Source organism: Pristiophorus japonicus, chromosome 5 (genome assembly GCF_044704955.1).
Source record: "Pristiophorus japonicus isolate sPriJap1 chromosome 5, sPriJap1.hap1, whole genome shotgun sequence".
Taxonomy (NCBI): domain Eukaryota; kingdom Metazoa; phylum Chordata; class Chondrichthyes; family Pristiophoridae; genus Pristiophorus; species Pristiophorus japonicus.
The window spans coordinates 63,762,490-63,776,299 of record NC_091981.1 but is presented as its reverse complement, the minus strand read 5'-3'; the positions used below and the strand labels follow the sequence as shown (position 1 = coordinate 63,776,299).

Here is a 13,810-nt window from a genome sequence, read left to right as displayed (position 1 = left end):
TGACAGGTACTGAGGGCTAAATACTGCAGAATCTCTGGAGGAGTATAGAAAGTGTAGGGGTGAAATTAAAAAGGAAAGCAAAGAGAGATCATGAAAAATATTTGGCAAGTAAAATCAAGGAAAACCCAAAGATGTTTTATAAATATATTAAGAGCAAGAGGATAACTAAAGAAAGGGTAGGGCCTATTCGAGACCATGAGGGTAATCTGTGTGTGGAGGCGGGAGATGTGGGTATGGTTCTTAATGAATACATTGCGTCTGTTTTCACAAAAGAAGAGGGGCGATGCAGGCACTGCTATCATGGAGGAGAAGTGTGAAGTATTAGATTAAATAAACATAGTGAGAGAGGAGGTATTAAGGGGTTTAGCAGCTTTGGAAGTGGATAAGTCCCCATGCCTGAATGAAATGTATCCCAGGCTGCTATCGAAGCACCAGAGGAAATAGCAGAGGCTTTGACCATCATTTTCCAATCCTCTCTGGCTTCAGGTGTGGTGCCAGAGAACTGGAGGATTGCTAATGTGGTACCTTTGTTTAAGAAGGGAGAAAGGAATAGACCGCACAATTACAGACCAGTCAGCCTAACCTCAGTGGTGGGAAAATTATTGGAAAAAATTCTGAAGGACAGGATAAATCTTCATTTAGAAAGACATGGATTAATCAAGGACAGTCAGCACGGATTTGTTAAGGGATGGTCGTGTCTGACTAATTTGATTGAATTTTTTGAGGTAACAAGGAGGGTTGATGAGGATAGTTTGATGTAGTGTATATGGATTTCAGCGAGGCTTTTGATAAGGTCCCACATGGCAGACTGGACACAAAAGTAGGATCCAGGGCAAAGTGGCAAGTTGGATCCAAAATTGGCTCAAAGGCAGGAGGCAGAGGGTAATGGTTGATGGGTGTTTTTGTGACTGGAAGGCTGTTTCCAGTGGGGTTTGGCAGGGCTCAGTACTAGGTCCCTTGCTTTTTGTGGTATACATCAATGATCTAGACTTGAATATAGGGGATATGATTAAGAAGTTTGCAGATGATACTAAAATCGGCTGTGTGGTTAATAATGAAGAAGAATGCTATAGACTGCAGGGAGACATCAATCAACTGGTCAGGTGGACAGAACAGTGGCAAACTGAATTTAATCTGGAGAAGTGTGAAGTAATGCTTTTGGGGAGGGCTAACAAGAAAAGGGAATACACATTAAATGGTAGGACACTGAGAAGTGTACAGGAACAAAGGGACCTTGGAGTATATGTCCACAGATTGCTGAAGGTAGCAGGCCAGGTAAATAAAGTGGTTAAGAAGGCATATGGAATGCTTGCCTTATTAGCCGAGGCATAGAATATAAGAGCAGAGGCATTATGCTTGAACTGTATAAAACACTGATTAGGCCACAGCTAGAGTACTGCGTGCAGTTCTGTTCACCGCATTACAGGAAGGATGTGATTGCACTGGAGAGGGTAGAGAGGAGATTTACGAAGATGTAGCTGGGAATGGTGAATCTTACCTATGAGAACAGATTGGATAGGCTGGGTTTGTTTTCCTTGGAACAGAGGAGGCTGAGGGGAGACCTCAATGAGGTGTATAACATTATGAGAGGCCTCGATATAGTGGATAGAAAGGGCCTATTTCCCTTAGCAGAGGGGTCAACAACCAGGGGACATAAATTTAAAGTAATTGGTAGGTTTAGAGGGTATTTGAGGGGAAATGTCTTCACCCAGAGGGTTGTGGGGGTCTGGAACTCACTGCCTGAAAGGGTGGTAGAGGCAGAAAACCTCACCACATTTAAAAAGTACCTAGATGTACACCTGAAGTGCTACGGACCTAGAGCTGGAAAGTGGGATTAGGCTGGATGACCGCTTGTGGCCGGCACGGACACGATGGGTCAAAATGGCCTCCTTCTGTGCTGTAAATTTCTATGATTCTATATCTGGCTTTCCATTCCGTCCGCACTGAGAACAAAGATAACCTTCTCGTGTCCCCCACCTCCCACAAAGCACGAATTTCTCTTCCACTTTCCCCCACTAAGCACAAATAGCCACAGGAGATCAACTAGTGTAACCAAAATATACACAGCACCACACCACTGCCTTAACTGTAAATATGATCAGCAGGACAGAGTGGTGACAGTGTTTTATCAGTTTATGCAGAGAACAGATAATCTGGTGGTTCCATTTCATTCCATAATAAAACATAATAGTCTCAAAAAATACCTCAAGACATTCAGGATGTGAAGCTGCAAACTTCTTCCACTCTTCCAGAGCGTAGTGTTTATGAATGGCAATAAACATTGCAAACTGGAAAAGAAACCAGAACAGATTCTCAGAGAGTGGACTGTAGACAGATAATGGGTGATCGCCACACCTGGCGTATCCAGTCAGAAGTAACACTCGCAGACCATATCTGGAGAAGCACTTGTAGTGCCTCAAATGTACACTCCATTGGGATTGCCAGGATCACAGAATCACCATTGTAGAGTAACTTTTATTTACATAGTTGTTTCAACCTTGTTCAAGATCATACATGTTTCCCTACACTTAAGACCACAAGCCAGGGTATATTATCAAATAAGTAATAAACTGATAGTTTCAATTTAATAAGATAGCCTCTTGCCTATAAAGGTTTTTACAGACCCTGATCTATGGCTTAGTTGGAAATGGCTATAGCTTCATGGTGTTAATGGGAGGCTCAAGCCAGTTTTACAGCTCATTCCTCATAGTCAGACAAGTAAAGCAAGCCAAGTGAAGGATTTCAACAGAAAAAATAAACATTTTTTAAGCTTTATTCGAAGTATGCTATGAATAATGAGACATTATGAATCAAGGAGGGTTGATGAGGGTAGCGCATTTGATGTAGTCTACATGGATTTTACCAAGGCTTTTGACAAGGTCCCACATGGTAGACTGGTCAGCAAAGTAAAAGCCCATGGGATCCAAGGGAAAGTGGCAAGTTGAATCCAAAATTGATTCAGTGGCAGGAAGCAACCGGTAATGGTCGACGGGTGTTTATGTGACTGGAAGGCTGTTTCCAGTAGGGTTCCGCAGGGTTCAGTAATAGGTCACTTCTTTTTTGTGGTATATATATCAATGATTTATACTTCAATGTAGGGGGCATGATTAAGAAATTTACTGGTGATACAAGGAACAGAGAGACCTTGGATTGCATGTCCACAGATCCCTGAAGGTAGCAGGACAGGTAGATTAGGTGGTTAAGAAAACATATGGAATACTTTCCTTTATTAATCGAGGCACAGAATATACGTGCAGGGAGGTTATGCCTGAACTGTATAAAATATTAGTTAGGCCACAGCTAGAGTCCTGTGTACAGTTCTGGTCACCACATTAAAGGAAAGATTGCACTAGAGAGGGTATAAAGGAAATTTACGAGGATGTTGCCAGAACTGGAGAATTTTAGCTATGAGGAAAGATCAAATAGGCTGGGGTTGTTTTCGTTGGAACAGAGGAGGCGGAGAGGAGACTTAATTGAGGTGTATACAATTATGAGGGGCCTAGATAGAGTGGATAGGAAGGACCTATTAGCCTTAGCAGAGAGGTCAATAACCAAAGAGCATAAATTTAAAGTAATTGGTAGAAGAATTAGAGAGAACTTTTTTCATCCAGAGGGTGGTGGGGATCTGGAACTCACTGCCTGAAAGGGTGGTAGAGACAGAAACCCTCATCACATTTAAGAAGTATTTGGACATGCACTTGAAGTGCTGTAACTTACAAGGCTACAGACCAATAGCTGAAAAGTATGATTAGTCTGGATAGCTCCTTTTCAGCCGGCACAGGCACGTTAAGCCAAATGGCTTCCTTATGTGCTAAAATTCTATGATTCTGTATGTTTTCCAATATTACTTCACAATATTCAGCAATGAAAGGTTGCAAATGAGTGTGGTTTTGGTATGATATCGTTTAAAATGAGCCTCAGTATAGTAGATTGTCATAATAGTCCTATAGTAAGCCAAGTCTCTCGTATTCTAGTGAGGGCGGGATACATGTCCATCTGATGATTACTACAGCTAGTTCCTAATTAACTAATGTGTGTAAGGAGTAAGTAAGCAGTCTTGTGATGGATTATGTACTTATAATGCTGATGGTGGAGGGCTCAACATGGTGGCGCCATTTACGGTCATGCGGGAGGTAGTTGGGCTTTTTCTTGTTGGAGGTGGTCATTATCTGGCATTTATGTGGTATGAATGTAATCTGCTACTTTTCAGCCCAAGCTTGAATACTGTCCAAGTCCTGTTGTAGGCTGGCATGAATTGCTTCATTATTAGTTGTGAATGGAGCTGAACACTGTGGAATCAGCAAACGGCCCTATTCCTGGCCTTATGACAGCGCAAAGGTCATTAATGAAGCAGGCGATGATGGCTGGGATGAGGATGCTCCCCAGATGCATTGATGTGCTGAGGCTGTGATGATTGGCCTCCAACAGCCACCACCATCTTCTTGTGTGTCAGGTATGACTCCAGCCATAGGAGGTATTTCCCCTTGCTCCTCACTGGCCTCAGACTTGTTAGGGCTCCTTGGTGCCATTACTTTGTCAAATACCACCTCGATGTTGAGGGCAGCTGCCCTTGCCTCTCCTCTGGCATTCAGCCCTTGCATCCATGCCTGGATCAAGTCTGCTGCTGCATGGGTCTGACGTAACCCAAATTCATGGGTTCACATATCAGGAATTTGGGCACGGAGGTCAGTTAGCCCCACATGACTCTTCATCTATTAACAGTACAGATGTCGTGTAAAAGCAGCTTAAATCCAGAGTCACTGTTCAAGGAAATTAGTTTGGGCCCTGACTCTGGATTTACATTTCAGATGTTGATGATCAGTGTGAAATATGCATTACTTTCAATTATATTAAGATTTTGTCTATATTTTTCAATGTCTGGCCACTTAAATTAAAATTTTCTACAGGACCGACTTTACTTCTTTAGAGAGTTTCCATGTGGATGACCTCGTGCTACTGATTAAAACAATCCTGTGTACTGTGATAATCGCACACAGTTTTGCAATCTCTCTCTCTCTGCCATGTTCAGCACATCCACCTTTCAGCACTGCCTAATATAAGTTTTGGCTTCACTTCATAGTCATATATATATATATATATGTAAGAACATACAAATGACCTGCCCTTGACCCAGTTACACCTGCAAGTTGAATGCTATACTTAACTACAGTGTTTATTTTTTTTTCTCTTCCTCATTTTGGTTTTAGGTTTTGGAAACATATTTCTTAACAGATGCATTGGAGAAGGTCTACCTCACCTATGCTAAACAGTTGTGAGTTTGCCAATTTGAAATCTGCTTTTCTATACATGTGAATAGCACAAAGTTGATTCAAGTGGGGATGACAAGTTTTTCTTAGGATTTAAAAAAACATTATGGGGCCGAAATTCAGGCCCACCAGAAAGCTGTGCCTGAATAAGGGGGTGCCAGGCTGCCTGTTGGCGGCCCAGCCCAACCCAGGGCTATAATTGTCCGACCGATCAGGAAGTCGGCTGGCAAAAAAAATCATACCTGCCGCGGCAGTGCGCCCTCCCCTTGAAGGGCCGCCGTGTTGCCGTGGCTCACACAAGAAACAAGGTGCACCGACAGAAAAAGCTGTCAGGGGCAGCTCGTGGATTCTTTTAAATAAATTTCGTATGGAGTGGGATGGAGGTGCGGGAGAGCGGCAGTGCACACTTTGATGATGCGCTTGGGGTGGTCGGTCGGCAGCAGTGGGGCAGAAGTGGGGTCCGCCCGAATAATCCCCGAGGTGAATTTGGATCGTGGCGGCCAATGGACTGCAATGCGGCGGCCACTCGATACCGCCGCGGTAACGGGCCTTATCCAGACCCCGAATTTCGGCCCCTATATATCTGTGACTTAAATTGGTGGCAATAGGGAAGGGGCTTCAGTTGCCTTCCCTAACAGTTGCTCCGCTCGTACTGACCGACAGCAGCAATCATCTGAATTGTTTGCCTTCATGAGGATGGGCACAATAACCACTGTACAACAACAAAACTGTGGTAAATCATACTTAATGGTTTCTCCTAAAAATGTAAACAGTTGAGTTCACATTAAGCTCAGCTAATGGAGAGCTGGATGTTGCAGTGCATTGGAACACTGCAGTAAGTAAACAAGTTGCCCTTCTCCAACCAAGGGAAAAATAATTAAAGGCCTTTCTGAGTAAACTGTAAAGGTCACAAGTAAAATAACAGGTGCTGCTCTATTCTAAGTCCCAGGGGGCACACTTGATCATTGACTAACAGAAAAGAAGGATTATTAAACCATCGTCTTATATTGGAAAAACAGCACAGCTCAGTATGACTCATTGTCAATTCCTCAGTGTGACCTAATTACACAGCCAAGGTTAAACACACGCAGACTCATAAAAAAGTTTATCCCAAAACAAAAAGTTACCCACCTTACTTAAAACTTCTGCCATTTCAAATGTACCAACTGTATCCATGTTGGCTGCTATAATGGGGATTCCAGTGAAAGTCTGTTTGGAGTTCCGGAACGTGAAGGTTCTTTTGAGATCCACCTGCAGAGATGAATAAAAATCCTTGAAACAGGCCCCTCATTCCACTCACTTAAACTTGTCTCTTTTCATTGTTTCTGAGGTCCTTACGAAAGCCAGTTCACATCTACTTGTTAATGCTTCTTGTCATTTTTCCACTATATATAATTTCCCCTATTCCTCACATTTTTTCTTGCTCCCCAGGCTAGCTCCCTAAATCTGTTGGTCAACAGAGCTGAATGGTCCCGATTTGCAATGATAGTGCCAGTTTACACGCCATTAAGGACAATAGGAATGAACTCTCTTCTCTAGCTATTATTTAACCCTCTACCTCCTATTGATTAACTTGACCACGGCTGGAATTCTGACAGCACCACCCAAACAATGTCTCCCGTAAGCCGCACTGCGTCCTGTGCAGCCTGCCTCTCCCAATGCGCCGTCCATTCAAATTTTTGCGCATGCGCGGTATCTACAATGTAAAAGCCAGTGAGCAGCCTGCGCGGGATATCCCAGACCACTGCACCGCCTCGTGCACTCCTTAGCGGGAAATCTGTTCCCAAACCCGTGACCTTCACCACCTAGAAGGACATGGAGGCACATGGGAACATCACGGGATCTCCAACTTTTCCTCCAAATCACACACCATCCTGACTTGGACGTATATTGCCATTCCTTCATCGCCACTGGTTCAAAATCTTGGAACTCCATACCCAACAGCACTGTGAGAGTACCTTCACCATACAGACTGCAGCGGTTCAAGGCGGCGGCTCACCACCACCATCTCAAGAGGAAACTAGGGATGGGCAACAAAGGCCGGACTTGCCTGCGATGCTCACATCCCAAGAATGAATTTTTAAAAATACATAACCTCAGATGGAAGGACAAATGTGAAGATCAGTCAATGCATCAGAATTTTTAGACCAAATGTGCCAGTGTTTCAATAGCTACTTCTCACTCGTGAACCTTATTTACTTGAACTCAGCAAGTTGCAGAGTCTATAGTTACCGTCGTGTTTTCTCCCCCATCGGTGGTAGTAACCGTAGTGAAAAACATTCACTCTTATGCTGTTTGCAAAATTGCCTCCCTTCATTATCAGTCTACTCACATTCCATCTGCCTGTTTCATTTAAAGCCAACACATCATCATGAATTTCTTAGATGTGAGGAATCATTTGCAGTGGACACTGACGACTGCTCCCTGAGGGACACTGCCTCCTCCAAAAAAAGCAAGGCATGTACCTGTGAAAAATGGATTTACGTACATTGGCTGAACAGTAGAAACAGGATGTGTGCCCAAAGTAGCTCCAGGCAAATCATTCATCCTTTTGTTTTTTTGGCTGGAACCCAAATTCAACTGTGCAGAGTGTTGTGGAACAGTAATGTCAGATGGAGAGAAACAATCAGAACATGTGTAGTCTCTTGATCATTGCTAGTTCTTGTCAAAAAGAACCAGGATGCAAAACATTCAATTAATTAATTGAAACGAGACAGATCTTTGTTAATTTGCTAAGTGGAGCTGAAATCAGGATCCTATTATTGCTGTCTGGAGTTGTGGGCAACCTACTCCTGCAAGAAAGGAGTGCGTCTGTGGGAGTCCTGTAAGGTGTTTAGAGATTGTGCACGTCGTGGTAAAACAGCTGGTATGCAATGATGCAGATGTGAAGTGGGGGGAAGTAAGATTTGCAATAGCGGATAGTGTATGAGACCGAAGAGAAGGCGATAAAGTGAAGTGTGGTGCAGAAATTATAAAAGTGTGAGAAGGAGCGGGGGAAGGGTACATTGTGAGTTGTGAGGCTGGAGATTTGAGACAAGTGTAAGAGAGCAATATTGCTACCTTGACAACTCTGGTGAGATCATTGAACTTCTGGCATTGCATCCGTGTCCTAGGAGCTACACTCCTTGTATGAACCTCCTCTGTGATGTCTTCCCATTGTCAGCAAAGGTGTTGCCTGGAGAGCCTGGGAAAGATGATCTCCCTTGTCCACTGCCTGAACCATGGCTTTCAAGGCAGCTTGGAAAATCTTGGTGCCCTCTCAGTTTTGTTGCAGCCATTTTTGTGCAGACATGTCTCCCTATTAACTACAGCCACAGTGCACTTCCCCATTAAGAGGTCCTGGCTGCCTTTAAGTTATATCAGAGATGCCAGATATCCGGCTCCCTAAACAGTCAGGTTTTCTATCCGCACTATTCATTGGCTGCACACCTGACTCATAATGAACAGGGGGCACGAGTATTATGTGCTGCCTGGGACAATGTTAACAGGTGTGTGCAGTACGCATACCGTCGCCTGAGTGTCCATTTTTGGGCGCGATTGAATTTCTAAGCCATTTGGTTTGATGGAAGAAGTAAAGGAAGGAACTCCTTTAATGGCTAACTGGGTAAATGCAGTGCCCAAAGTGACCTATAATATTGATCGGGAGGAGCCTGTGATGAACTGGATGATCTCAATTGGGAAGGGTCAGTCAGGGTGTTACAATTCACAACAGTGAGCCTGGGTGGGGAGGGGAGTAACAACATCAACCAGCAATTCTTGATTACTGTCCAGCTCCTACTGACAAGTACATGGGTACTGATGTCAGATAAGAACAGTATTAAGTATCCAGGCTTGCTCATAAAGAAGACCTTCTTGAGAAAAGCAGCAGAAGGCAGCCAGTACACCCATGGAATCTTCTGAGCAACAGTCAGTGTGGTGAGGCGAGAAAACTGGAAGGAAATAAGTTTTCGGAATTGAGGTTTTATACTGTGGAACCTCTGACAGCATGAGATTTAAGCAGCATAAACAGGTTAATGTCAAGTTGGCTCAGTTGGTAGCACTCTTGTCTGAGTCAGCTCAAGCTCCACTACTGATGAATACATAAACTAGACCGACACTTCAGCAGTGAAAGAGTGCTGTATTGTCAAAGGTGTCTTTTAGATGGGATGCCCCCTCATCTGTTCAGGTGGACATAAACATAATTTTGTGAGGCTGCAGTCCCAGCTCCAAGCCTCACTAAAGGCAAGCAAGAGAGATTGGAGTAAGCTACATCATTATGGGGCTGATTCTGTGACCCACACTTGTGTCTAGTAAAGAATGCATGACACTACTTAAAAAGTAGAAATTCTCCTAGTCAACATTCATCCCTCAACCAAACCATTAAGAAAAGTTTAAGTAACATCAAAAGATACTTAAGGAAGCACTTAAGGCTGTCCTGAGGATGTGACAAGTGCTATATAAATGCAAGGTTTTTCCTTTATTCATCTCTGCAGTTGTGAACAAAAAGGGCATAATTATAATATGAGAATCAAGTATGATGAGAGGAAAGTAAGGCAGCTGGGGATCAGTGAATAAAGTGAATCATTTTGAGATTGACTAAATTCATGTGTATAATTGAAAGGGCAAAGAGATAAAAATTGAGGAGGAATTCCTTAAGCACAGGTCCAGCTTAGAGCATTAAAGTAACAGTAATGATAGCTTACCATTCTCTCGCAATTATTTGGTGAGTTCTGAAAGGGAAGACTTTATATAAAAGCTTTTAAATGTGAAGACTGTCGTTAAAATACCCAATAGCATAATTATAACAAGTTTGCATTAACAATAGACGTGAGAAAATGGCAAAATAACTTCTGTTAATATATCAGTTTCTTGTGATGATGTCAGTCCAAGTCAGTTCCAATCTCACGAGACAGCTCTCTATCTGGCACGGCTTCTTGCACACAGCAATAATTGAATCTTCTCTGAAGTCATGATTTAAATTGCTAGCTTTGCCATAGTTTCCCATAGTTCCCAGCACCAGCTGCAGCCAGCATCATTCAGACAGCACTGACATTTAACATGCATGGTGACCTGATGCTATGTGCAGTATCAGGTTAAAGAAGTAGGATCATGCTGCGGATGTGGATAGGGTATAATTTAACATGATCAGCCCTCTAAATCTTTCAGTGGCACATTTATGTAGGAAGACAGGAGTTCGACTAAAAAAACACAGCCACCTCTTTATAATGAGTCATCTTTATATCTAGAGTGTTGAGGGCTGAAAATTCTAGGAATATAATTTTCAATTACTGGTGTTGACTTTCCTGTTGATGAATGCAACCCTGCCAAGGACTGATTTCAGTGATAAAACAGCTTATAAAAAATTCACTTGTTTTTAGGCATTATATTGTCCCCGGGTCAAAATTCTGGAACTCAACTACCTAACAGCATCTTCACCACCAACGCAAGAAGTACCACCAACGCTGCCTCCGCAAGATCCTGCAGATCCCCTGGGAGGATAGACGCACCAACGTCAGCGTTCTCGCTCAGGCCAACATCCCCAGCATCGAAGCACTGACCACACTCGACCAGCTCCGTTGGGCGGGCCACATCGTCCGCATGCCCGACACGAGACTCCCTAAACAAGCGCTTTACTTGGAACTCCTACATGGCAAGCCAACCCCAGGTGGGCAGAAGAAACGTTTCAAGGACACCCTCAAAGCTTCCTTGACAGTAATGTAAGAAGTTCTTAGAACAGAGGAAAGTATAGGTCCACAGAAGACTCTGCATTCCCTCCGACCGGTCCACAAAATTAAGAGTTCTCAACTGTCCACGCCCTCAAATGTCTATCCAATTCTCCAGTAAATTTTTCTACATTAAGTGGGTAATTTTAGCATTGGGCGATGATGTAAACTGGACGATATCGAATCGGCACCTCTTCTACACCCCACCTGATTCCCCCTTCCAGGTGTGGTGTATAATGGGCAGCTAATTTGATAGTGCCCATTTTACACTATCACCTAAAGTTTCCCCCGATCTCCATCCATTGCCTCCCTGGCCAAATCATTCCACATGTTCACCTCCCACTGCGTAAAGTAGTTGCATCTAAACAATACGTTTTCTCTATTCTAAATTGGAGCCCTTGTTCCCTGGTTCTAGAGTTTGTGACAATCACAAACTATTCAATCTTTCCTCATTGCTCAGATACCTTGACTGCCCTTGTCTGCACTGCCTCCAATATCTGGATACCACTGCTATAATATCAGAATTGCACATAGTATGCAGGTGTGACTGTACCAGTGCCTTGTACAGATTCATTGTCATCTCCTAGAATCGCTGCTCTATCCCTCTGGGTATACATCCCAAAATCGTATTAGCTTTCCTTACTATTGTGCTGTTGGTTTCAGTGAGCTAGCCATGAATAACAGGCCCCCGCCCCCCAGATCACTCTCCTGTGTTGTTTCCTGTAGTCTTGTACCAATTAGTTTATATTTTTAGTCTTGATTTCCCTTACCTAGTCTCATTATCCAGCAATTGTCAACATTAAATGCCATTTACCACTAATCAGCTCACCTTCCAAACTATACAGTTCTCGTTTTATTTGGTTTGCCAGTTCCCTATTGTTTGATATATATCCCTAATTTTGGTCTCACCTGGAAACTGGCATAGTTTCATGTCCCCAACTCCAAAATCATATCTATACACTGTAAACAATAATGGCCACAGCACTGTTCTCTGTGGCACCCTGTTAGTGGCCCTTTGCCAAGAGAGGGCAGGACTAAGAGGTGGCAGTCTAAATTAAGTAAACAAAATTAGGTTAGACACTAAGAAATATACTTCCTTTCATAGTCATCAACCTCTAGAACAGACTGAAAGAACATGCAGTGAGTATGGATTCACTACATGCCTACAAAGGGGAGACGGGACAATTCCTATAAGTTGAAGACATCTCAAATTATAAAAGGTAGGTCTGGATAGCAATAATCAGTGTCCTGAAACTAGGCTTGATTGCCTTTGGGTTGGGGAGGAATTTGGTAGAGTTTTTCCTAAATTGGCCTAAAGTTTCTTTCTCTATTTTGTTGCCTCACCCAAGTGATCCCATGACTCAGGTGTATGGGTGGTGGGGGTGGGGAAAGTGCACATAGACTACACAAGGTCTGGGTGGGGCAGGTTGAATTGACTAGTCTTTTCTTAGGCATATAGGAAGGTACGTAGAAACATAGGAACAGGCCATTCAACCCCTCAAACCTGTTTTGCCATTCAATTAGATCATGGCTGATCGGTAGCTCAACTCCATGGGGCCAAGTTTCGGCCTGAGTTGCTCCTGTTTTTTTGGAGCAACTGGTTTAGAATGGAGTATCTTAGAAATTTAAATTCTCGGCATTTAGTTTGCTTCAGTTCTAGTCAGTTAGAACAGTTTCACTTTGGAACAGAATTTTTGTCCGGCCACTTACGCCTGTTTTCAAAGTTTAGGCAGTGAAAACTTACTCCAAACTAACTTAGAATGGAGTAAGTGAAGATTTTTGTACGTTCGAAAAAACTTGTCTACACTTTAGAAAATCAGGCGTAGGTTACAAATTAGGCGTAGGGAATGGGGGGGGAGGTTTAAAGGGAAGTTTACAAACATTAAACACTTCAGTTTTACAAATAAAGAGCCATCATCAATAATAAATGATAAATAGATCAATAAATCAACCAATAAATCAATCAAAAAAAATTAATAAAAAATAAAAAATTATTTTAAAAATCAATAAATAAAACATTTTCTACTGACCGACTGCAGCACCGGGACGGCCCCCCCAGTGTGTCTCTGTCAGTGTCTCTATCTCTCTGTCTGTCTGTGTGTGTGTGTCTCTCACTCTCTGTCTGTCAGTGTCTGTGTTTCTGACAGCGAGGGGAAGGGGAGAAGGGTGGGAGGAGAAGGGGGTGGGGGAGGAGAAGGGGGTGGGGGGGGAGAAGGGGGTGGGGGGGGGAGAAGGGGGGAGAAGGGGGGTGGGGGGGGGAGAAGGGGGGTGGGGGGGAGGAGAGGAGGGGGAGGAAGGAGGGGGAGAAGGGGGAAGGGGAGAAGGAGGGGAGAAGGGAGAAGGGAGGGAAGGAGAGAGGAGGGAAGGAGGAGGGGAGGGGGGAGGGAGGAGGGAGGGAGGGAAGGGAAGGGAGAGGGAGGGAGGGAGGGAAGGAGAGAGGAGGGAGGGAGGGAAGGAGAGAGGAGGGAGGGAGGGAAGGAGGAGGAGGGAGGGAGGGAAGGAGAGGGAGGGAGGGAGGAAAGGAGAGAGGAGGGAGGGAGGGAAGGAGAGAGGAGGAGGGAGGGGGAGGAGGGAGGGAGGGAAGGAGAGAGGGAGGGAGGGAGGGAAGGAGAGGGAGGGAGGGAGGGAAGGAAGAGAGGAGGGAGGGAGGGAAGGAGAGGAGGGGGAGGGAAGGAGAGAGGAAGGGAGGGAGGGTAGGAGAGATGAGGGAGGGAAGGAGAGAGGAGGGAGGGAAGGAGAGAGGAGGGAGGGAAGGAAGGAGAGAGGAGGGAGGGGAGGGAGGAAAGGAGAGGAGGGGAGGGAGGGAAGAGAGAGGAGGGAGGGAGGGAAGGATAGAGGAGG

The 13,810-nt window shown here is 44.2% G+C and overlaps 1 protein-coding gene across 1 annotated transcript in view; it reads right to left on the bottom strand.

The window, feature by feature from the left end:
• Positions 1–13,810, bottom strand: part of LOC139264366 (GMP reductase 1) — a 139,440-nt gene that overhangs the window by 113,918 nt on the left and 11,712 nt on the right. Inside the window, exons 2-3 of the mRNA XM_070880681.1 lie at positions 6,399–6,518; positions 2,205–2,288 (exon numbers count right to left, since the gene is read on the bottom strand). Coding sequence (XP_070736782.1) covers positions 2,205–2,288; positions 6,399–6,518 — 204 coding nt within the window. The remainder of the gene's footprint in view (positions 1–2,204; positions 2,289–6,398; positions 6,519–13,810) is intronic.